General features: G+C 31.1%; 1 protein-coding gene across 2 annotated transcripts; it reads left to right on the top strand.

The window, feature by feature from the left end:
* Positions 1 to 19,045: 19,045 nt before the first annotated feature.
* On the top strand, positions 19,046 to 23,190 carry LOC145331910 (uncharacterized). Of its 2 annotated transcripts, XM_080176783.1 has the most exons (7): positions 19,046 to 19,100; positions 20,241 to 20,277; positions 20,891 to 20,945; positions 21,075 to 21,214; positions 22,175 to 22,254; positions 22,478 to 22,536; positions 23,083 to 23,190. In XM_080176783.1, the coding sequence occupies exons 2-7, from the start codon at positions 20,246 to 20,248 to the stop codon at positions 23,134 to 23,136; spliced, it is 420 nt and encodes a 139-aa protein (XP_080032909.1). In that variant the 5' UTR covers positions 19,046 to 19,100; positions 20,241 to 20,245; the 3' UTR covers positions 23,137 to 23,190. The 2 variants fall into 2 exon arrangements, with proteins under 2 accessions (XP_080032909.1, XP_080032908.1); XM_080176782.1 differs by lacking the exon at positions 19,046 to 19,100 and having other exon boundaries at positions 20,164 to 20,277.
* The last annotated feature ends 1,577 nt before the right edge of the window (positions 23,191 to 24,767 follow it).

Here is a 24,767-nt window from a genome sequence, read left to right as displayed (position 1 = left end):
AATACAACAATAATTTGGTTAAAGAATAATTCATTAGTTCTAAATGTTGATCATCCTTAATGTTGAGTTAGCGCAAAAGTGTAATCCTCCCAAAAATTGTATTAGGGCGATATATTTTACTTTTTTAATATATTTCATTTTTTTAATTTAATATTGTTTAAAAACTATTTTTATCTAAAAAAATATAATAGTGCACAAAGATTTGAGTATCCTATATATATTTAAATATAATTAAAACAGAATGTTTTAACATTTTTAAAAATGCATATTTTGTGTATACAGAACAAAAAGTACGCTAAAATGACATATTTTTGTGTTATAAACACTTTCATCAACGCAAAGGAAACGATGTTGTTTTCTAAATAAATATTTTTGCCTTTAACTTTTAGGCCAGTCAATAACAACACTTAAACGCTGCTAGTTTGAACCAACCAATCAAGATTAAATAAAATTACCCAAAGTTTTAAAATCAAGTAATGAGTGAGAATATTTGAAAACATTAGGTACCAATGTAATTTACAGTCCCAATGTCCGCTCCCTCCCTGCTACCTCATGCAAATTTTCGGTCAGCTGAATATAAACTAAAGGCTCTTGGCTCGACACTTTTCTTTCAATTTTAGATTTAAGACCAAAAAAGAAAAAATAGATGGGGGTGGGGGGTTGGTGCAGTAATAACAATGAGAAAAATTACAATATATGTTAGACGAATATCTTAGTTAAAATAATATATTTATTTCATATCCCAGATTTAGAGAAGCTCCGCTGCAAACAAGTATATACTATTAAATTAACATACAATAGATGTTGATTTGATTTAATTTCTATACTATGGAAAGATAGGCCAACTTACTTACACACTTACACCAATTTAAATTGCTGAAACACATTTTTTCTGCGTTACTTCCTATGGCGCAAAGCTTCACTACAACTTTAAAACACACCTTTTCAATTTAGGGATATTAAGGATTAGACAATAAATGATAAATTGATGTACCTCATATTTTACAATGGAAATTAGAATGACTCCCCTCTGTAGGTAAAACATATTGATGGTGAAAAGTTTTGACAACCAAATTAGATTTAATAAAAGTGCCCAACATTTTTGGACATCGTATTTTTTTTATAAACTTTGAGAACCATTTTAATGTTCCCTTTCTCACTGTTAAAACCTACCGTTCTTATTTATTTAAATTTACTTCTTTTTTTCCCATTTTGTTATAAATTAAATGTATTTTGATACCTAAACAAAGCGCCTAAAAATTAGTTTTATCTGATTTTGGGAGGGAATTTTCAACCGAAAAAAAGGACGACAACATCCATAAAAGCGAAGCCTTAGAACGGTAGGACAAACGGGCATTGGGACTTGTATCGTGTCAGAAATAAATAATCAGAATGCTTGATACAGGATAATGTTTATGGACATACTTACATTTTTTAAAACTTGATTAGAGTGTGCTTTGGTTATAATATTGTACTTTGTTGTCCCAGGAATCAACATAACAAAGCTCAGATCAAATCATCAATCGGATAATTAGATCACATAAAAATTTGTTGTTAAATAAGTAAAAAAACATATTTAAAATGGACGTACGGACATTCTGGACATTTCTAAATCGTACCTAACTACTACAGGAATCACCATCAAAAGTTTGAAATTGATAGGATAATTCTAACATACATAAATTAACGAATAAAGCTATCCGACCCTAATTATAGAAAATCTTCGCTTATAAAAATTGGATTGTTTTTTTCCCAGTCCTTGATTATGAATATCTATTCTTATTTGAATTTAGAAAGAATTATTATAGACAATTATAGGCGTAGGGCGGAGATTTTAGAAAATTAATGTTAACTATTCATCTAAACTGATGAACTGAAAATAGTTGCCGAATGTGTACGCAGTTTCCTGGGTGTTTCCTCATCCTAGCTCAATATTTACTACTAGCTACAAATCTTCAAACTTCCCTTAAAAAAATCAAAATTTGAATGTATAAACGATTTATACATTATAAATTTGAATTTTTTAAATTTTGATTTTTTTTTGAAGTTTGAAGCTTTTTTAGCTAGTAGTAAATATTGAGCTAGGATGAGGAAACACTCAGGAAACTGCGTTCACAATCGGCAACTATTTTCAGTTCATCTCTAAACTCATAAGATCCTTCAACTGTTAATTCATCTTGATAATGATATTGTTTTCATTTCTATTTAATTTAATTTTTGGGGCGAAGCTACTCAATAAACAATAAACATCATCTAACAATTTTATTTTCAACATATGTATATCCTATTCCTCTTATTTATGAAATAATGATTCCTATGACAAAAGCATCTTTAAAATCAAATCCTAAAAATAAAAAGAATTAATTTTCTCGTATTTATTCGAATCCGGTGGATAGGAACCGGTTCTCATCCATACGAAAAAACTATGTCTAGCATCGTATTATATCCAGCTTTCTACGAATATAAAAATGTACAATTATGAGATTAAAACCAGTTTTTTTAGCCGGAGCCTTCGGCACCTCGGGGCTAAAAAACTAGTTTTAATCTCATAATTGTACATTCTATATCCGCGGAAAGCCGTTTATAATACGATACGAGAAATAACTATTACCATATTCTGTATTTACACAATTTTGCAACAAATTTATAGACAATTTTGTTTAGACTTTTAAAAAATTGTTCTGTTGATTACGTTCTAACACTCTACAAGAGTTATTTTTCGTTTGTCCTTCCTTCTGATTGTAGAGCTTCGCTTTTATGGATGTTTTCATCCTTATTTTTTTTTGTTTTTAAAAAATCAATAATCTACATATGTGTAAACTGTAGGACGCACAAATGTGTAAGAAAGTGTGCTATAGCTTCCACGTGTGCGTTAGAAATGTTATTAGCAAAATACACAATAAATGTATTAGGATAGATGTATAATCCAGACAACTATCTGGCACATGAGGTGGGGACCTTTTCAATCTGCTAGGAAATAACTTTCTACTTTATATAATAGGATTGCGGAACTGATACCTTCCCATTATGGAAAGAGATTTATGCGGATGTGATATTTTACCGCGAAGGAAAGAAATATTACGCCTAACATATGTGTACAAAACAAAACAAAACGCTTTTTCCACTACAAAAAAATGCGTTTTACATGATCTATTTTTAGCAAACTTTTTCTTAAAATTAAACTCAAACAAAGACAAATGAACTGTGTAGCTTCTTCAAGGTAAATTTTTTTTGTTAATTGACAAATATCTTGTTTTTAGTAACTTTACAAAGTGTCTCAAAATTCAGCAATGTATGGTCATAAAAATGAGGGAGATGAGAGAAGAAGTGGGAAAGAAAACCCCTAAAAAAGAGATGGATAATCCCTCTTTTTTATGACGTCACATGGCAGATTTTTGAGACACTATTGTGAAGTAAATTGTACAATTACATTTTATTTAATATTTGTTTAGAGGAAATATGAAAAAATATTAATTGGAAGTTTAGTACGATAATCAAAAACTGTTTTTATTATAAAAAAAAAAAATGGGTTAGTGAAGTACAACCTAAAGTTTTAGCACAAATATGTCAAATATGGGCAATAAAAACAAAAAAAAATACATAATAAAGTTTTGAAAACTTTTTGTTTGGCTTCAATTAAGATTAGGTATTCAAATCGACTTTTAAAGCACATGAAAAAAACTTATTATGATTGAAATAAATAACTTATATCCCTTTTTTATGTTTTTCGTATTATGTAAAGTAGTAATGTTGTTTTTGTCTTAAAATAGACCCCAGGAAGATTTTAGAACATTTTGTTTTAATATCCATGTACGTCTTATAATAACCTTGACTTAGCCCATAGATACTAGAAGAGCAGCCATAATCCTATAAAATAAAGTAGTAAGAATTTTATCTGTAGCTTAAGCTTAAGATGTAAGTAATGAACCGATTGGGATTTCCATTTTATGTAACCTTCACAGAGGTCCTTGGGTGGTTTTAGGCTAATTTGTATTGAATATACAATATCAAGTGTTTTAGGCTAATTTACTAACCTTCCCTTCTAGATGCTAGAGGCGAAACCGCTAGTTTAAAATTTAAATATATAGTAGAACATAAGGGAATTGTTACTCAACACGTATGTTCCGTCCGTATGTACGTATCTGCATACACCAACATATTGCAAAAAAAAACATAAAAATTATATTAATGAAAGTTGTAAAAATTGCAAAAAGTAACTATGTAAAATTTAAAAACATGCAAGTGCAACTATTTTTTCATAGCTACGCTACTTATAGATATAATTATACCTAATCATCCTAGTTATAATATGATAATGTTTCTGTTAATATTGCAAAAAAGTTAATTTGCAACTAAATTTTGTTGATTTACGCGAGACTGTGGTTAAACAAGTTTGCCAATTTTTCTGTTTGTTTTGAGTTTTTGCACGTAGAAAGTACACGGCAAAATTGTAGACTTTATTACATAAAATATATATTTTTAACAACGTTTTGATTCAAATATTTTTTTTTGTAATTGTAATGTACACATTTATTAAGCTTCAGAGGACATAAAAAATATTAATTTTTATATTTAATCATTTGTTATTTTTTGGCAAAAAAAAAGAAGTGTAACGTTTTGATTTATGACATATTTATTAATCAGAAAAATCTCAAGAAATTTTAACCCCATCACCTTGAAGGTTAAAAGTAAAATGATTAAAAAAATCTATTTTAGGATTAGAATCACCACACATATTCACTTTATTTGATGATCACTGTATTTTTAGTTTGTTTTGATAGAATCTATGTGTGACTAGTTTCTGAATAAACAGAGTCGCCGCATTTTTATTTAGCGGGAAAATTGAAATGCTATTTTATTAGTGTGCGCACTTTATGTTTTCTATGTTACATTTTTTTTCATTATATATTTTGACACTACAATTTCTTAATAAAAAATTATAAACCTTATGCAATTAGCTAAAGTATTATTTTCTAAGTTGTATTTTTAACCCCCTTAGAAATCAATATGGAGGGCAAACACACCCCCACCCCCCTTTACAATATCAAAAATATACAGTCTATGATTAAGTAACTATTTGAGATAGTTATTTACAACTGAGAATCAAAATTTTGGCGGCCACAGGTTGCAAGCAAAGCTCTTTGACAATAAACTGAAATATGCTAAAATAATGGAGAACTGAATCAGTAAATAAGATATTGAAAACCAAAGGTACAGACAAAAAAATTATTACTTTTTATAATAGGAAAGTATATAATTCTTACCGCATGATCATAATGTTATTGTTTAATTATCCATTTTGTACTATAAAGAATGTTTTCAAATTGTGTTTTTTGTTGGATCCTGCCTCTAGGCAAAAATTTTGGAATTCAGACCATAAACACTAAAGATATGGAGAAAAATGTGATAACTACAAAAATAGCCTAAAACCTGCTAAAAAGCAGTCCGACCGCCATTATTGTTTTATAGTTAATTGAGCTCCTTAATAATGGGAATGTTGATGTTGTCACATTTAGCCTTTTATCTTTTATAGGAGCCGAGAAAATCACGTTTTCCAACTAAGACATATGGACAGACGGACATACAGACATTTCAAATTATAGAGTAGCTTCGCTATTAAAACTATATAAACAATGCATCTTTGTTTAAATTTTCTGATCTTATCATTGTGTTTTATTATGTTGACTGAGAAAAAAAATATTTTGATGAACAACATCTGGTGACTCTGTTTATGTTAAGAAGAAAGAAGGAGGAAGCCTTCCTTCCGATATACGTTGTCTCCCCCCTCCCCCCCAGCCCACAACCCCTTCTGCTGCTTTCACTCTTATTATTATCCCCCCCGGGGTTAGAGATTTCCCTTTTAGTAAACTTTCTCTCTCCCTTTCTCTCAAATCCCCTCCGCTCTCTCGCACTCTCTCTCTCTCTCTTTCTTTCTCTAGTTTCTCTCTGTAGAAGTTCATTCGTATTATGTCCACACAAAACATAAAAAGAAAAATTATCTAAAATATAGCAATTAAATTGAAAATAACAAAAAAACACATACACAGCAGTAAAGAAAATTGATAAAATTAAGTATACTCACTACTAAAGGAATTATACAATTTAGGATAAAAAATAAATCTTCATTTATTGTGTCATTAACATGTTTGATGTTTTTTATGTTAAAAAATTCCTTGATCCTTCTGTACACAAAAATAGACATCCTGTTACTTTTATATAAGGATAAGTACAACTGATAAAAGTAAAATAAGAATTTAAAAAGTTAAGTTTTTTTCGAGTTATTTTTTGAGCGTTTTGTGTCAACACTATGTTCGTGCCATCGTAGTTCGTTCACATTCGCTCTCCTCCTCTCGCACACACTCTCTCTCTCTCTCTCACTCTCTCGCTCCTCCTCTCTCTCAATCTATCTCTCCTCCTCTCTCCCACTCCTTCTCTCTCTCACTCTCACTCTCTCTCTCTCTCTCTCTCCCTCTCTCTCTCTCTCTCTCTATCTCTCCTCCTCTCTCTCTCACTGCATCCAAACTGTGCATTATGGTGGTCACATAATACAACTGATACAATTGTATAAAAGTTGCGCAGCATTAATTCTACAAAAAATCTATAAATATAAATAAAACCCCTGTTTTAAGATCTTTTTCATCTGCTAGCCAATTGCTTTGTGCTCTAATTAACCGAATTGGCTGTGTTGATATTCCCGACGCTATTGGTTGACTTTCAAAATCAATTGAAAGTCGGCAAAGGGACCTCCGGGTAGAACCAACCAGTTGTTTAACCCCTAACCACTCTATGTTTTATTCTAATAATACCAAGGCTTCAAACATTATAGAGTTAAGTCAATAGATTTGAAAAAGTAAAACAAATCTTAAAGTAATTTCAATCAATTAAAAGAAGGTGTATCAACTTTTTCACTTTTTATTTAAGATAGCTAGCCGGTTCTTTTAGTAAGTAGTAGATGTAAAATTTTTCATAGAATTCAGATATGCAATCGGTTTTTTTTGTAGACCTCTTATTTTTTAAGTAATTTAAGTTTTTTTAAAAAATAATTAAGTCGGTTTTAAGGTACTGAAACGCAACAAAATAAAAGAAGAAAATGGCCAGTATGAACAAAAATAGTAAGATCTTTAATTTGACACCTTACTTTTAAAATTATGTTGAGTAATTTTTGAAAAAATCAATTTTTTTAACCTCGGTTTAATCAAAACTTTGAAGTAATTTATAATCTTCCACAGGCATAAAAAATATGGGTTCATATATAACTTTAGAATCAGAAAAATATTATGAATCCATTGTGAGTTAAATTGAAAAAGTTTTATAAAACTATAATAAAAAATATAAGTTTATTTTAAGAATCATAATTTTCGGCTTTAAAGGGTTAAACAACTTGAAAACTTGAAACTTGAAATAAACCTAAATAAATATACATACAATGTAACAGATATTTTTTAAACACAAGAAACAATAAAGCATTTTTAACTGCATTGTTTTGAAGTTTATAAACAGATTGAAGCATATTTGTTCATAATTTTTCGTTCTTTACATGTTATGTAAGTATCACTATTTTCATTGTAGTATCTATTGTATATATTCTATGAACATTATCCTTTTTTTTGTCAATTCTATTGGTTGAGGTTTTGAGGTTAAGCTTCCCGATTAGTCAATTTTTGAGACTTGTGATTGGCTAGTTTAATAGTTACAATTAAGTGTTACCTGTAAAAAATAATACATTAGGCCATTTTTATTATTTTTATTATTTTTATTTTTTTACTTTTTTCAATTTTGCTTACAATGGATTCATAATATTTTTTTGATTCTAAAGGTATATATGAACCCATATTTTTTATGCCTGTGGGAGATTATATTTTACTTCAAAGTTTTGATTAAACCGAGGTTAAAAAAATTGATTTCTTCAATAATTACTCAACATAATTTTAAAAGTAAGGTGTCAAATTAAAGATCTTACTATTTTTGTTCATACTGGCCATTTTCTTCTTTTATTTTGTTGCGTTTTAGTACCTTAAAACCGACTTAATTATTTTTTAAAAAAACTTAAATTACTTAAAAATAAGAGGTCTACAAAAAAAACCGATTGCATATTTGAATTCTATCAAAAATTTTACATCTACTACTTACTAAAAGAACCGGCTAGCTATCTTAAATAAAAAGTGAAAAAGTTGATACGCCTTCTTTTCAAAATAAGATAGGATACGTTTATATATGTGTTAAATATATATTTGTAGACAATTCTTTATGTCGATTCTGATTTGACCCTTATGATAATGTAACAGGATGATTGTCTGTTTATACGGAAGGATCTCTCTAACCGCTGAACCAATATGGTTCGATTTTATAGGGGAGCTTCTCAGGGGCGTCCAAGCTTTTTTTGGGGGGGGTAAAAAAATGTTAAGGGGGGGGTAATTCGTTTTTGGGGGAGGTAAAATGGCGCGCAAAGCGTACCGCGAATTTTTTTTACCCCCCCCCCAAAAAAAAATTTTACCCCGGGGGGAAATTTGCTTTTTTTGGGGGGGGGGGGGGTAATTACCCCCCCCTGATATCTGTTGGCAGGGGTAAATTTTGATTACCCCCCCCCCAAATTTACCCCTGGGGTAAAATTTTTTGGGGGGGTAATTTAAATTTTATTAAATATTTAGTATTAAAATGCGCGCAAGGCACGCAAAATTTTTTTAGAGCTTTTTTTTTTTGAGGGGGGGGTATTTACCCCTCCAAAATTTTTTTGGGGGGGTAAATACCCCCTCCTAAATGGTTTGGGTAGGGTAGGGTAGGGGTAAATTTTAAATGGGGGGGGTAATCCCCACTTTACACCCCCCCCCCATTTGACGTCTATGGAGCTTCTCATATGTCCTGAGAAGTTTTATAACTATTCTGGGGGAGGGTACCTCCACCTTCCCAAGAGAAATTGTTAATGAGAGCAAATAATCGCGAAGGGCGGCGCCAGTATCGTAGAAACTTGAATAAATAAGCTGATCTCTTAAAACAGATAATTTTTTATCAAATTAGAGGCCTCCACTGGTGTAGCTCTAAATTTTTATTAAAAGGTTTTACTGTATCCATGGAACGTCATGCAATGTGTTGTTCTCTCTCTCCTCCTCTCTCTCACTCTCTCTCTCTCTCTCTCTCTCTCTCTCTCTCTCTCTCTCTCTCTCACACACACTCACTCACTCACTTTCTTTCTCACCCACGATATTTTTATGTCTTCCTAGCTACACATATCACAAGAATGGTGCAACAATACTTCCGCTTTTTCTATTCAGTTATGATCACAAAATAGCCTTAAACCCTCCTAGAATCTATGTGAGCTCTCTCTCAAAAAAAGGAGGATCCAATCAGTTTAGTAGTAAGCGAAAACTTTACTTCTTTATAATAGGATTGGCAGTTACGCCTATGGTGTAAAAAGCCTAAAATAATATAATATGGATAAGTAAAAAAGAGGAGTCAATTGGTTCAGTGGTTAGCGAGATCTTAACGAACTTACAAATGATAGAATTAATTACTGTTTCTACATTAATTCCGGGAATAGTCCATTTCGTGGCACGCCCCTTAAGGGTCGATTCGTCGTATTTTAAAAAAGGTTATTGTAGGTTAGGTTAGGTTATATTGGGTTTGGTGATTGTCCTGCAGGGTTAGGCAATTGGCCCCGTAGGATTAGAGCCTCCCGCATGGGCTAGAAATATGAGAAAAGCTACTGTGAAAATACGAAGATACGCCCTTTAAGGGGCGTTGCCACGAAAGGGACTATACCCTTAATTCCTACTTTTAAAAATAATTGTTATTGCTATTGTGCGTCTTTGCGGCCAAAATGACACACCCACAAAAGTGTGTAAAGGGGTGGAGTTATGTGTGAATTTGCGTGTCAGGTGTGTGTGTCTGTGTGTCAAATTTTGTGTGTGTGTGTGTCTTCGTGTGTGGGTGAGTTTTGAGTGTATGAAACTGGAGGGATCTAAAGGGATAAGACAATGACCTATAAATTGATGTACATCCCCAATGATAATGCACAAAATTACCCATTATGCAGATTATAATTTGTGGTTGAAACGTTTGGACCCTTAACTTAATAAATCAACCAATCAAAGTTCAATAAAAGTCCCCAAGGTCGTAGAACGAATAAGGAAACATTGTTTTAAAACTTTGGGGACTAGTGTAATAAAAACAGCCCAATGTCCTCTCCCTTTCTGGTATGAAACTGTTTCATTATTAAACTTTGACTTGCACCCTCTTTCTATCTCTCTTTTTGCAAAGGCCCGGCATCCGCCAATTTTCAGAGCTGCTTGTTTAAGAAGCAGCTTATAGTGCCTATACTAAAATGACATCATACAATACAAATTACCAATTGTAGGCCAGTACACATGTAACCATTAGTCAATTAAAATATATAATGATCTATCATTGGTCATTTGTATTGTATGACGTCATTTTTTACATGCACTAAAAGCTGCTTCCTTCGTGGACTGTTATGTTATTGCGAATTATTGAAAAAATCTTATTTGTACTTAAAAGCTATAACCCGCTGCCATTTTGTTATTTGTGGTTATATATACTTGCAGTTGCTAAGTTAAAGCTACAAAACTGCGGCTGTCGATAATCTGCCTTTTGAAACTTCTTTTGCTTTATCTCTTTAACCCTTTTGATCACATTCTCTCTCTCTCTTTCTCTCTCTCTCTCTCTCTCTCTCTCTCTCTCTCTATCTCTCTATCTATCTATCTATCTATCTATCTATCTATCTTTCTCTCTCTTTCTCTCTCTCTCTCTCTCTCTCTCTCTCTCTCTCTCTCTCTCTTTATCTATCTATATATCTTTCTCTCTCTTTCTCTCTCTTTCTCTCTCTTTCTCTCTCTTTCTCTCTCTTTCTCTCTCTTTCTCTATCTCTCTCTTTCTCTCTCTCTCTCTCTCTCTCTCTCTCTCTCTCTCTCTTGTTTATATTTATATTCTAAAATTAGAAAAGTACATGAACATTCAATACCTAAATTCGCAACTTTGAATTTCTGACATTTCTGAGCTTGATCTTTAAATCGTTTATAGGTGATCTAAACCGGGGCGATTCATTCAGCGCACCATCAAATTATTAATACCAATCTTTAAATCGAATTTGCATGGGCGATTTGGCGCGGCCAGTGGCGCGGTGAGTGGCATTGCCGCGCCAAATCGGGGTGATTTATTTAATAAATAAATATTTTTTTTTAAAGTGATCGCGAATTTAATTTTTCAAAATGCATTTTCGTTTACCTTTTCGTATTTTTAAAGTAATTTTCAAAGTATAATGCCTTAAAAGTTCAACTAAGTTAGAAAAAAATCAGTTTAAAATGCAAAGAGTATTTCCACATGAAAATAATGTTAAAATCTGTGCAAGAATTAAATTATGAAATAATAAGCTATTTCCTCGCTCACAGATAAAAACAAAAAAAACAATACTTAGGAAATATTTTTATAATACATCTCTAATAATATTTGTCTTTGAACTTTCTTTAAAATGTAATGAAAAAGTTTGGTTTATTTTATAAAATTATTGACCGAATTTCGGTATGCTTGAGCTGGTATAAAGACAATAGAAAAAGTGTTTCAATCTATAGAAAGAATGATATTTAAGAATTAAATTGTTTAAAAAGTAAAAATGTATTATATTTGCTATATACTTCAGCAAAAAATTCAATCATTTTATTAAAGTTTTTCCATAAAAACAAACATTATTTTTTTTGTTCCAATGAAAAGTTATTGTAATTTGTCACACACACACACACACACACATACCTTACCTATCTTGCCACACACACACACACACACACTATCGTAGTATAACACACACACACACTTAACGCACCACCCACGAACCCACTTGCTACATAAATAACCAGGGAATTAGAGGCATAAGACAATGGCCGATAAATTAATGGATATTTTCAATGAAAATATACACAAAATTACCCATTTTGTAAACAATATTTGGTGGTTTAAACATTTGGACACTCAAAGTAATAAACCAACCAATTAAAATTCTATGAAAGTCCCCAAAGTTAATTAGCCAACTAACAAAATGTCATTAACTTTGGGAACTAATGTAATAAAAAGCCAAATATCCATTTCCTCCCTGCATACAATTACGTACAGAAGGGTTGTACAGAAGGGTAGTTTTAAATGAAAAGATTTAACAATATCCTAATTTATAAAGTTGTAAGCTTTTTTTATCTGTAGAGAAGGGACCGCTGAAACGATATGGTTTACTTTTTCAGTTTTTGGGAAAGGTTATAGGCTATTTTATTTTTATTAAAAAAGTCGTTTGTTGGTTTTAAGCTATTTTTCTGCCCTTTTATAGAAAAATATAAATTTATATTTGGTTTCTTTTTATACATTAAATAATATTTATTTAACAACTAATCCCCCAGGTAAAAATCTGAATGTGTGAGAAAGAAAAACAGAGAGAGGGGGAGAGAGAGAGAGAGAGAGAGAGAGAGAGAGAGAGAGAGAGAGAGAGAGAGAGAGAGAGAGAGAGGGGTTATACTCAACAAATGCCTATCTTAGAAAACGCTTATAATAAAAACTTTGGTTCATGGAAAGGATACAAATACAACAAAACCTGCAAACTTGTTTCCTTTCCATGACCTAAAACTTATAAATTATTTTGTGTTTTAAAGCTTATTTTGAATATCTACTATAAGTAGCCCTCTTTCTGTTTAAGTTAATAAATTATATTTAAGTAATACACACATCCTAAATATAAATTGTTAAAATAATGTAACAGGATGTCTGTATGTTTGTCTGTTCTAAAGGATCTTGCTAACAGATGAACCAGTATGGTTCTCCTTTACAGGGTAGCTCGTCATAAGTTCTTGAAATGTTTATAACTATTTTGGAGGAGAATACCACCACCCTCCAAAACGATTTATACATTATACATTAAAAATTTTAATTTTTAAAATTTAAATTTTTTATGGAAGTTTGAAGCTTTTTTAGCAAGTAGTAATTATTGAGATAGGATGAGGATGCTATGTTACAATCGACAACTATAAATCAGCTGACCTTATATCCATATTTGGTAATATCTTTTTGATTATCCGTAAAAATTGTTTAATCTCCCCGTAAAAAGAAATTATAAACCTTTTTGGTTAGTTTGATATGTATGTAACAAAAGAATTTATTCTACTCTAAATTTGCAAGTAAACCTTAACAAAAAGATTGTTATTTGTCGATTTTGATAGGTTTTAAGATATGTATAATAAAACACAAAATACATCAATGTTTTCAAGGGAATAAATTCGTTTTTTTAAAGTTTGATTTATTTTAAAATGGGAAGTAATTAAGACTTAATTCTCAAAATAGTACTCTTAAAAAACATTAATCAGTGACATATATCAACTTTTTCCCAGCTTCGTGAACACTTTAATTACTTTAATATTTTACTGAAAAACTATCGTGAAAACATTTTTATAGTTATTTTTAAAATAAATTATATGTTAATGTTTTATATAAAATATCATACTAACTCGGCATTTTATATAAAATACCTTACTGACACGGCTTTAGTAATAAAGTTGTATTGGCGCGGATCGATATTTTATTGAGTGTCGCAAGCGATTTAACAACACCGCGCCGAAAATCTTTTAAAAATCAATGTTTTATAGGTGCGCTGTGGCTCACCATCAGCGCACCTACGGTTCACCTCTGAATCGCCCCGATTCAGCGCACCATAAAAACGATTTAAAGATCAAGCTCTGATTAGCCTTTAAATTGAACTAATCATGTGTCAGCTAGTAAAAATACAATCCTTATTATTATATGTCTTTAAACACAGGTGACACATGATTGATTTAAAATGAACCAATCACGTGTCTCCATGTCAAAATGAAAGCATTATTATTGGATGTCTTTAAACGCAGGTGACACATGATTGATTTAAAATGAAACAATCACGTGTCTCCGTGTCAAAATGCAAGCATTTTTATTGGATGTCTCCTTGTCAAATTCAAGCACTATCATTGGATGTTTTGCAACACATGTGAGACGTGATTGGTTCATATTAGCGGCAAATTATTATAAAAGTTGAACAAAGCAAAAAAAAAAATTTAGTAAATCTGCTGTAAAACTGCTTAAATACGGGATATTGATTAAGGACAATTTTATCATATAAAAATTTGATGTTAAAAAAGTAAAAAAGCAATATGTTTGAAATGAACATACGGACTTTCTTGTAACGATTATAGAGTTGTTTCGCTTTCTAACTCATACCTAACTCCTATAGAAATCATCATGCAAAGTTTGAAATTGATAGAACAATTTCATCTTGCTTAAATTAACGAAAAGAGCTATTCGATACGTACGGAAGGACCGACCCTAATTATAGAAAAACTGATGTAATCGTTTTGATTGAAGGATATACACAGCATTCCCAATATTAAGCAGCACCACTCTAGTAGATCAGCTGATCTTAGTAAACCGGTGTTTATTTTGGGAGGCTCGGCCATCAAGCATATAAAAGGGGAATTTTGGCAATAAAAAGGAGAATATGAAAAGCTGTGTAAGAAAGGAGAAAGGATTAACATGTGGGGGAAGTAGAGAATTAAAGTATAGGATTATACAAATATATAGATGCATTAGGGTGGATTGTTTATTTTTAAAAGCGGGGATTTTTATAATTAGGGTCGGCCCGTACGTCCCTCTGCCTGGAACGGATAACTTTTTACATGTTATAGCATGTTATAAATGTTCTATCGTTTTCAAACTTTGCATGATGATTTCTGAAGTAATTATGTACGATTTAGAAAGAATAACAATTCTATAATCGTAACCAGAATGTCCCTACATCCAAGTTAAACATGTTGATTTCTTACTTTTTAATAAAAAAAATTATGTGATAAAATAATCCGTTTGATCTGATTTTTAAAGAATCCTAGAACAACTTAAAGTACAATGTTATAAGCAAAGCATCTCTATAATAAAGTCCTAAAAACGTAAATATGTCCTTAAACATTATCCTGTATTTAAGCAGTTTTCAAAAAAAAATTATAATTTTTCTTTGACTGTTATATATTTATATTCTGATTATTCGGTTTTGACACTCTACAACTGTTAATGTTTGTTTGTCCTACCGTTTTAGAGCTTCGCTTTTATGGATTTTGTCATCCTTGTTATCAAACATTTATGGTTGTCCGTTCATCAGTCCGTAATGCTATAGAGGAAAACGGATTTTCTTGGCTGCTGGTTGCTAATGCTAATGTCGTTTGGGTGAGTTGCACCTGGACTGAACAGTCAACTTGTCAACTCAAGGCCAGACTCTTGGTCCTTCACCTCATACCCGTAGTACAGTACATTACAGACAACCAACTCTCTGTGATGCACGACCTTTGTCTGAGAAGTCCTAACTGTGCATGGTAACGAGTTGCGCCTGTTTTGGGCCAAGGCATTCCCCCCACTCTAACTATTTACGTCGCGCATTTGACATAGTAGCAGTGGGAACCATTTTTAACGTCTTTAGTTTTGACGCGGTGTCGGACCGAGATTCGAACCTATCACCTTCCCGACGACGAGCGAATGCGCTACGTGTTGAGCCACGGTCGCTATTGGCTGCTGGTTAATAAAGACTGCAGATTTTTTGTACCTACCAAATGGCAAAGAGCATTAAGAATACAACTTTCTTGGCCATGCTACAAAAGATATAATATTTTTTTTGTTAAAGGTTTCGTGATTTTCTATTGTTTAATATTCACAGATTCTTTTTTGGTTCTTTTTTTATGACCACTGATTATCAGTTCTATAACTCACTTTATTCGTTTGTCTATCCGTGATTGTTTGTGCTTCGCTACTTATAAATATTGTCATCCTTGTTATTTTTTGTATCTTCTAATAATTGTCTCTAGAACCATACGAGAATAGTTATTCCTCGCATCGTATTATAAACAGCTTTCCGCGGACATAAAATGTACAATTAAAGATTAAAACCAGTTTTTTTTCGCCTCGAGATGCTAAAGGCACATGCTAAAAAATGGTTTTAATCTTATGATTGTACATTTTTATATTCGTAGAAAACTGAATATCTAAAAATAGTTTTTTTCGTATTGATTTGGATAGAACCGGTTCTAATCCACCGGATATTAATCGGTTTCGAGTGAATACGAGAAATGTATATTATTTTACTGTTATTAAAGACAAATACTAACTATTGCCTGTATGTTAATTCTAAGGGATTATAGGATCTAACATGCTAAAATAAGAAATATTTATTTACATAGAATATATTTTATATAGAAAACAAACCAAGTATCTTCAATGTTTAACATTATAATTTGGTCTGTACGTATGCATATATAAAGACACTTTGATAACAAGACATTTGTCTGATAGTCATAACTATACAATATGCGCATTTTCAATTACCAAAGCATACCATATTTACTCCCATTTTTATTCAGTTTTGATAAGTTTTGGGCTGTTAATCGCACCCAATACATTTTTAGGAAAGCAATTGATCCAAAACAATAAGCCAACCGCGTTCAATCATCTAAAAAATCTACAACTACAAACCAGACGTTTTGAAGCAGCTTATAGTGCCTAATAAAAAATTATGTCAAATAATACAAATGACCAATGATAGGCCAGTATACTATATACATTATAATTGACCAATGGTAAAATTTATACTGACCTACCATTGGTCATTTGTATTTAATGACGTCATTTTAGGCACTATAAGCTGCTTCACCGTTTTGATTTGTTTAAGTACAGCTGCAGCCAGCTCCCAGCATATACTTTTATCGCATTATTTTAATAAACATGTTGCATTAATATGTCCTTAATGATGTAACTTTTTTATTACTATACAAATGACGTTTCATATTTTTTAAAATTTTTTTAAGGCCGTACTGTGTACCAAAAACACGTTGTTATCTTTAAAAGAACGTCATAAAAAAAATATGAATAAGAACAATATTTTGAATTTAATGACATTTTTTCTTAAATAAAGACACATTGACATGTCAATTTTTCCTTTAAAACGTCCAGAAAAACAAGATGGCTGCCAAACTTTCAAAATCGTATTATAATTTTTTATTATTTGTGGTAAATAAAATGATTAAATTTAATTCAATTTAAATCATTTAAGGCTGTATTAAGACGTCGAATTGTTAAAAAACGTCAAAAAAAAATATGGCTACCAAATTTGGTAATGTATTATTTACTTACAAACAAAATAGTAGAAATAATTCAGGGTTAAAATTAATCTAACAATTTTGAATCAAACACATAATATGTTTCTATTATTTCATTGCTTACTGAAAAGTTTCATGACCTATATATATGGTTCTATTCTTTCTAGAAGGTCTCACCAAAAAAATTAGTTATCATAATATACATGCATAAAGGAACTAAAATATAAATTCATAGTGGTGTCTGTAGTACTAAAATCCTTCATTTCATTACAAAATAATAATTGTCAAACTAAAAATAAGGTCAAAACATTGAGAAAACAAAGCTAAACAATTAGTGATTTCAACTGCCATCTGGTGTCAAAATCAGTAACTATTTGATCCATTTCCTTTTTAAATTTATATAAGATCATTTTAATTTATCAATATGTCATTTAAATTATTTAATTAATAAAGATGACTTATTACAAATAAAGGATGTTTTGATTCCACATTATTTATTTTATTTACTGTGACATTAATATGTAATTCTAAAATATATATTAATATGTGGAAAAAATAGAATATGGCGTATTGAAACAACCTTAATTTTTATATTTAATCAGGCATTATTTTGTAATTTCTTTTTTTAAGAAAAATAATGGCAAATAAAAAACAATTAAGGCCAAATTAATAAGTCATTTTCTTTAAATACGTCACAAAAAAGACGTATTGAAAATTAACGACATGTCAATGCAACCTTTCTAAAGAAACAAAACCACTTTAGCAGATGTTGGGCTGCTGGCAAAAACTTTCATTAATATACAATATGACCAATCCAACTTATTTTAGCTGGCTGCCATGACATTTGTAAACAGTCAATGGCTATTTCAGATGACCTCCTTATTTACTAAGTATATTTGCGATTACTTTTATTTAATGAAATCTTTCAATTTTTAACATTTACAAAACAGCCTGCTTTATTGCCTCAAGATCCATGACAGATCTATATAGGAAATAAACGTCTATAAATGAGCTTGAGTCTTCCAATGGTAAAGTGTTTAAAACTCATAGTGCTCCAATAATCCTCATTAAACACTTATTGACCAAAGCGATAAGACCTTTATTCTATTTGTTAATGGAATGAATTAAGTTTTTCACTTCATGTAGATATTTGAATTACATTGAAGTATTTAATCCTTTTTTCATAAATAAAAAATATAAGTTCATAATAGAGTAAATCTAAGAAAACTTTATTTTAAAAGAATTTGATTGTGGCGACACTTCCTTTGTGTCAAAATATTAAAACTAAAATTTTAATCATATTAACCCTTTGGTGATGGTAATGTGAAAAAAATATAATTGAAAAAATATTTTTAAAAAAATTCAAATTAATAAATATTTACTTCTTTCTTTTAGATAGTAATGGCGGGGGAGGAAAATTGATTTATTGAGAAATAGATAAATAGATATGTACTTATAGATAACTAGTTAATAGTGATATAGTTATATTGAGCCAACTCTAGTACAAGGTATATAGATGTGTTCACATGATAACATACATGTACCTTTATCTGTTTGGACGCTAGCAGCCAGCAGTTAGAGGAATCTAGGAGCACATGAGAGAAGAGGGAGACCCTCCCCTTTCAATTTTAGTTTTGAAAATTAATTGGGAGAGGGGGGGGGGGAATAGGCAAAAAATAGTTAAAAACCTTTCATGTACCTTCACTGAAAAGGAAAAAAATAGAGATCTATCGGGTAGCAAGATCTTAAAGTACAAGCAGACAGTAACCCTGTACTTTTATATATCGTTTAGTTATTTTGTGGGAGAAATGGTTGATTTCAGTAACATTTTATTGTATCATATTCAAATCTTCTAAGTCTATATTAGTCTATGACAAAATATAATTTATCATTTGATCAGTAATAATAAACCATTGGAGACCTAAAGATATCATTAGAAAACAAGGGAAAAAAGTAATTATAATTAATTATGACAGAACAAATGCCTACATATATGATGAATTTGATTATTTTTATGCAGAAAGTAATGCTTTGTATAAATTGAGCATGCTTTTTTTGAATAAATAAAAAATGGAACCTAGTAAAAGTGTCGGACTGATTATGACGTAAAAAAAATAATTAGCCAATGAGAGGCCACTATAAATTTTACCATTTGTCAATAATGGCCTCTCATTGGCTAATTTTTTTGTTTCGTCATAATCAGTCCGACGCTATTACTGGGTTCTAAAAAATGACGTTATACAATTCAAATGACCAATTATAGGACAGTATACAATTTACCATTGGTCAATTACAATATATACTGGCCTAGCATTGGTCATTTGTAGTCTAAGACGTCATATTTGATTGGACACTATACGCTGTTTCTTTTTTTGGTGCATGAAATTTCTATATGATTAAATATTTTTAAATTAAAATATATAACATTTATAGACTTTAAGCAGCTTTTTATCAGCTTTTAACTGTTTCACTAAAAGGACAAGTTACCTTTTTTTCTTGCGACTAAAGACATGATATAAATATTTTTGATGATGGTTTCGTGATTTTTATTATTCTTATGTTCTTCCTTCTTTTCATTTTTTCATTTTTTTATGATCATTGAACATAAACTTGACCATTTATTAATCCATGTTTTTTGTGCTTTGCTACTTGTGGATGTTGTCATCCTTGTTTTCTTATTAATCTAATAATAGTTATTTCTCGCATCGTATTATAAACAGCTTTCCGCGGATATAAAATGTACAATTCGTAGAAAACTGGATATAATACGATGCTGGACATAGTTTTTTCGTATTGATAAGAATCGGTTCTAATCCACTGATTTCGACTGAATACGAGAATAGTTATTTCTCGCATCGTATTATAAACAGCTTTCCGCAGATATAAAATGTACAATTATAAGATTAAAACCAATTTTTTATAGCCCCGAAGGCACGGGCCAAAATCGGGTTTTAATCTTATGATTGTACATTTTTATATTCGTAGAAAACTGGATAAAATATGATGCTAGACATAGTTTTTTTAGTATTGATGAGAACCGGTTCTAATCCACCGGATTTGAATGAATACGAGAAATATTGTTTAATAATTTAGATTTCATGGGCCTCCTAACTTTCCTAGCTGTTGTGAGGTATTTATTAAATCCTTATAAATTAACAGGTTGCCCAACTGTTTTTCTATCTTTGAAGGTTTAAAACTATTTGGAGAAAATTTGGTAAAAAAACCTACAACCTCATCAAAACAATCTCTTTAAAAAAAAGGTTGCCTTATCATCCCCCACTTTTAAATTAACTGCCTAAAGAAATGGGGGAGGATTTTTTTATGGAGGGTTGGGGTTGCCCCCCCCCCCCCCCCAAGAAAATAGCCTAAATCCACCACAGGACCAGTAGGTGTATTCCCTGAGGAGTAGAATTTAAACAGTTCAGTGTTTACCGAGATCTTAAGGGATGGAGGGACAGACAGACGGACAGACATCAAGATACTTTGTATTATAGATATATATTAGCTAGCGGCACTACCCTATAAGTTTTATTTACTGGTCAATACTCTAGTGATTGTATAAAACAGCAAACAAATTTGATTTAACTTCTTTTCTCTAAAGACTTTTAAAAGTTTCAAAATATTCGAATGAAAATGTTTTCTTTGATTAAAGTCGAATGAAAAAGATTATTTAGAGGTAAATTTTTAATTGTTTAAAGGTTTCGTGATTTTTTATAGAAAAAAATTTATTTATATTATTTTAGTGTATATTTAGCGTATGAATACGGAGAAGTGATTTATTATCAAGAAGAAAGTGAGGTACCTTTTAAATATTTAATTATTTAAATGCACTTTGTATTTAAAAAAGAAATATACTAAAAAAAACGCTCTTATTTGAACATTTTTTCATGTCTAATTCTAATTTTGTATCACTATCTATCTATCTAGATGGATGGTAGCCCTGCAGACCCCCTATCACCCCCGACAGGGCTATGTGACGAGGAGATACAAAGTGTAAATCAGTTGCTGAACAAGATCAAGTCAAGTGAAAACGAGGATACCAAAAATAAAATTCCCTTAGAACGCAGGTAAAAGGTTTTCCAGTAAGGCTTCGAAACCGATTGATATCCGCAGGATTAGAAACAGTTCTAAGTCATACTGAGAAATAATGTATCATATCGTATTATAGACAATTTATTACAGATAATAAAATAAAAATCATAGGATTTTTATCAGTTTCTTAGCCCCGCAATCTGCGGAAAGATCTCAATAATATGATGTAATAAATAACTATTAATTCTTAAAATAATTTTAGTTTTTACAAAATTGAGATTTTCTTGAAGATGATTAAAGTCCCCCACAGATTATAACGTCATACGAAAGAATAGCAAATGAGAAGCTAGCATAAATTTTACCATTTGTCAATTACAGTGTATATTGGCCTCTTATTGGCTATTCTATCGTAAGACGTCATAATCTGTGAAGGGACTTCAATCATCTTCGAGTTTCTTACCTGCTAATAAATATTTTTAAAAATTCTGATCTTTTCGGCCCTCCATGCATTTTTAACATTAGCAGTTAGGCTGTTTAATAACTTATTTTTAGCTGTTTAAGCTGATTAAACTGTTTTTATTTCTTAGCCTGCAAGCATGTTAACTACCTAATATGTTTTATTTGAATTTACCTTAGGTTGATTTGATAATTAGGTTTCACTATTTATTTATGTTATCTTTATATACTAGCCCCTAGCCTCTAGGGACTTTGCCCCAAAAGGTATTTTTTAAAAAATTAAGTACCTCTGGTGCTGCCACCACTATATTTTAAATTAACTGCCTAAAAAATTGGGGAGGGGTTATTTTTTGGGGAGTTGTGGTGTTTCACGCCCCAAGAAAATAGCCTAAGACAACCACAGGACCAGCAGGTATATTCCCTGAAGAGTAGAATCCGATCGGTTCAGTGGTTACCGAGATCTTAGGGGACGGACAGACATTATTCTACTTTGTATTATAGATATATTTTATTAAAAACTTAATTTAACATATTATTAGAAAAATAAAATCTTTGATAAACAAGATCGGACGAGTAAAAAACAAGCAAATTGACTCAGAGGCGCTTGCTAAAAGTATAGGTAAACCTACCATTTTGTAAATAGCGTCGCTACTCTTTAATTTACTTTGTCTGTCCGTTCATCAGTCCGTCCGCCAGTCAGTTACGATAACGTGATTTACACGGCTGCTATTTAAGTTAGACGCCTAAGTGTTTTTTTGAAAAGATATATTATAATTCGTCCGTCAGTCGTGATACAAAAATATTCATATCAAACCAAGCGATAATAATACAATTTGTTTTAGCTTTCATGGGTTTAAAAGAAGCCGAACTTTATGAAAATTTTCTGGATACGCTAATAGAGGTAGGTTTAGATCAAGGGCAGGTAATTGGGGTTTTGGAGGAGTGAAAAAACTTCCCCACCCTCTTAAATATAAATTTTAGAGGCCTTCCCTCCCCTTTGGCAACCCCCGTTGAAAACTCTGTGCAAGCCAATGCTTTAGATTTGGTTTATTTTCATGACTTAAAAAACTTCGATCTAGTGTTTTAAAACAGATGAAACAAGAAACTAAATATGAAAGTTTATCTGAAAATTTTTATGGAATAAATTTTGCACATATCCAACTCTTATATCCTCTTAAAAGTTTTTCTACATTTTTGATTGTCCATTTAAGTACCCTGTAGTTTTAGGATATATTTATTAGGATTATGGTTAGAATTTCTAAATAATTTTGAATATTAAATGAGTTGTTACTCTATATTTGTTAAGGTACGTTTATAGGCTTTTATGGTTTATTAAGCATCCATTTTATGGATTTTAACATTCTTATTTCTTTGTAACCTAACATTCACAAAACACATAAAACATGATATGAAGAAAAAACAAATTAAAAATATTATTAAATTTTAGTTGAAACAGCAGAAAATCCAGACCCAACCAGATTCTCATACTTATATCCAATAAAATTATTATTTATATTGTTTTATCCCATTTGTTTTATCATAATAAAAAATTATATCATTAATGTTTTTAGTAGTTTAAATTTGCGTTGTACTGAGAGTACTGTAGTGTGAGAATGCCATCTTATAGTATTTCAACTTTCAAGCCAATCAGTAGGCTGAATCCGGTAAGCAACCAATCACAGCTAAGCATCTGTGGATACTTGTATTAGTTTATTTTTTTCCGCTATGATTCAATATTTACAAACCCAAAGCTATTTGAATCATTTTGAGAGATTTTGACTATGAAAAGGGTTTTTTTTTATTGTAAAAATCCTAACTTTCTGCTTAAAATAATTCTAAATTTCTATCATGTGACGTGTGGTAAACTTTCACAGTTTTCATATACCTAAACTGACATTTTAAAATACCTATAACTTTTTTGTTTTTGAAGATAGAGGCTTCAAATTTTGGGTATTGGGTGTACTTGTAGCAGTCTTTCAGCCGTTGGAGTGTTGTATTTCTTGCAGGCTTCCTTTAAAATAGCAAAGGGATGTGTAAGAGAGTCACAACCACCTTAAGAAATATATTGTGGAGTAAAAAATTACAATGCTTAACATTTATCTTACTATTTTTCCTTTAACTAACAAAAAAAACATGTTTTTTCAGCATTTTACATCCAAAAAAGGGTCACAACCTTCAAAAGATAAAATAACATTACTCTGTTTGCTTGTAATAGAACTCCCTAAAGCTCACAGTTTAATGAGGATGTCAAATTAAATGATTGCATGCACTTTGCGCACTCCCCAGACAAAACCCTTGTGCATTCCACCAGATCAAAAAAAATTTTAAAATCTTAAAAACAATCAAATTGACATGGGTTTGCTTATTTAGGTTAATAAAGTATTCTATTTAATTATGATTATCTTCAGAAGCTACAGTTGTATCTTTGTTCATAACATGAGTAGTTGATTTATAGGCCATTTCTCTGAATAGGGTTGAACAATAACCCATACTTCCAGCCTCAAGAGCTCTTTTATCGATGTGTGATGATCCATGAAACAGTCTTGATTCACCAGCATTTGGATAGCATGTGAATATTGTACCATCATCAAGTTTAATTGTCAGATTTATCCCTTCTTGCCCTGGCTCTGTATCAAAGTTTTTGGCAAGATCAGGCTCTGAGACTTCAACAATAATGTCTCCAGCCCAATATAATGTTTCTAAGGTGTAAAATTCACCAATAATAACATTTGCAGCATAACCCCCACCTTGCAGAACAGTATCACTTGGATAATAGTCATGGTTTGTATCATATTTTAATATTCCAGCATTTGCTCCATAGATTGGATCTCTATAATCTGGCACAACGTCATAACCAGGACCACTCAGCTTTAAATCCCCCATGTCAGGGGCATAAATAGTTAACCTACGCATTGTTAGTCTGTCATCACAAACATAGCCACTATACTCTGGATCAGGTCCATTGCAGCCAGTAATATTAGCAAAGCCATTTAAATAAGGACTAACAACAGTAGTGTGACCACCATATGGCTTTTCCCTAACAATATACAAGGGTGAAAGAGCATTACCACCATTTGCACCAAAAGAAGTCAAAATTCTTTCTCCATTTGAAGAATTGACTCCTGAAAAGTC

This window comes from Acartia tonsa, chromosome 11, assembly GCF_053477335.1.
Source record: "Acartia tonsa isolate MP-2025a chromosome 11, ASM5347733v1, whole genome shotgun sequence".
NCBI lineage: Eukaryota > Metazoa > Arthropoda > Copepoda > Calanoida > Acartiidae > Acartia > Acartia tonsa.
Note: the sequence above shows the minus strand (reverse complement) of the source record. Positions and strands in the feature narration are given on the sequence as shown.

Bases quoted from the DNA above. Each gene is read 5' to 3' on its own strand.
- LOC145331910 (XM_080176783.1), top strand. From the start codon at position 20,246: ATGGGCCTCCTAACTTTCCTAGCTGTTGTGAG. The intron at 20,946-21,074 runs GTACCTTTTAAA...CTATCTATCTAG, and splicing joins ATTATCAAGAAGAAAGTGAG to ATGGATGGTAGCCCTGCAGA. The intron at 22,537-23,082 runs GTAGGTTTAGAT...ATTAAATTTTAG, and splicing joins TTCTGGATACGCTAATAGAG to TTGAAACAGCAGAAAATCCA.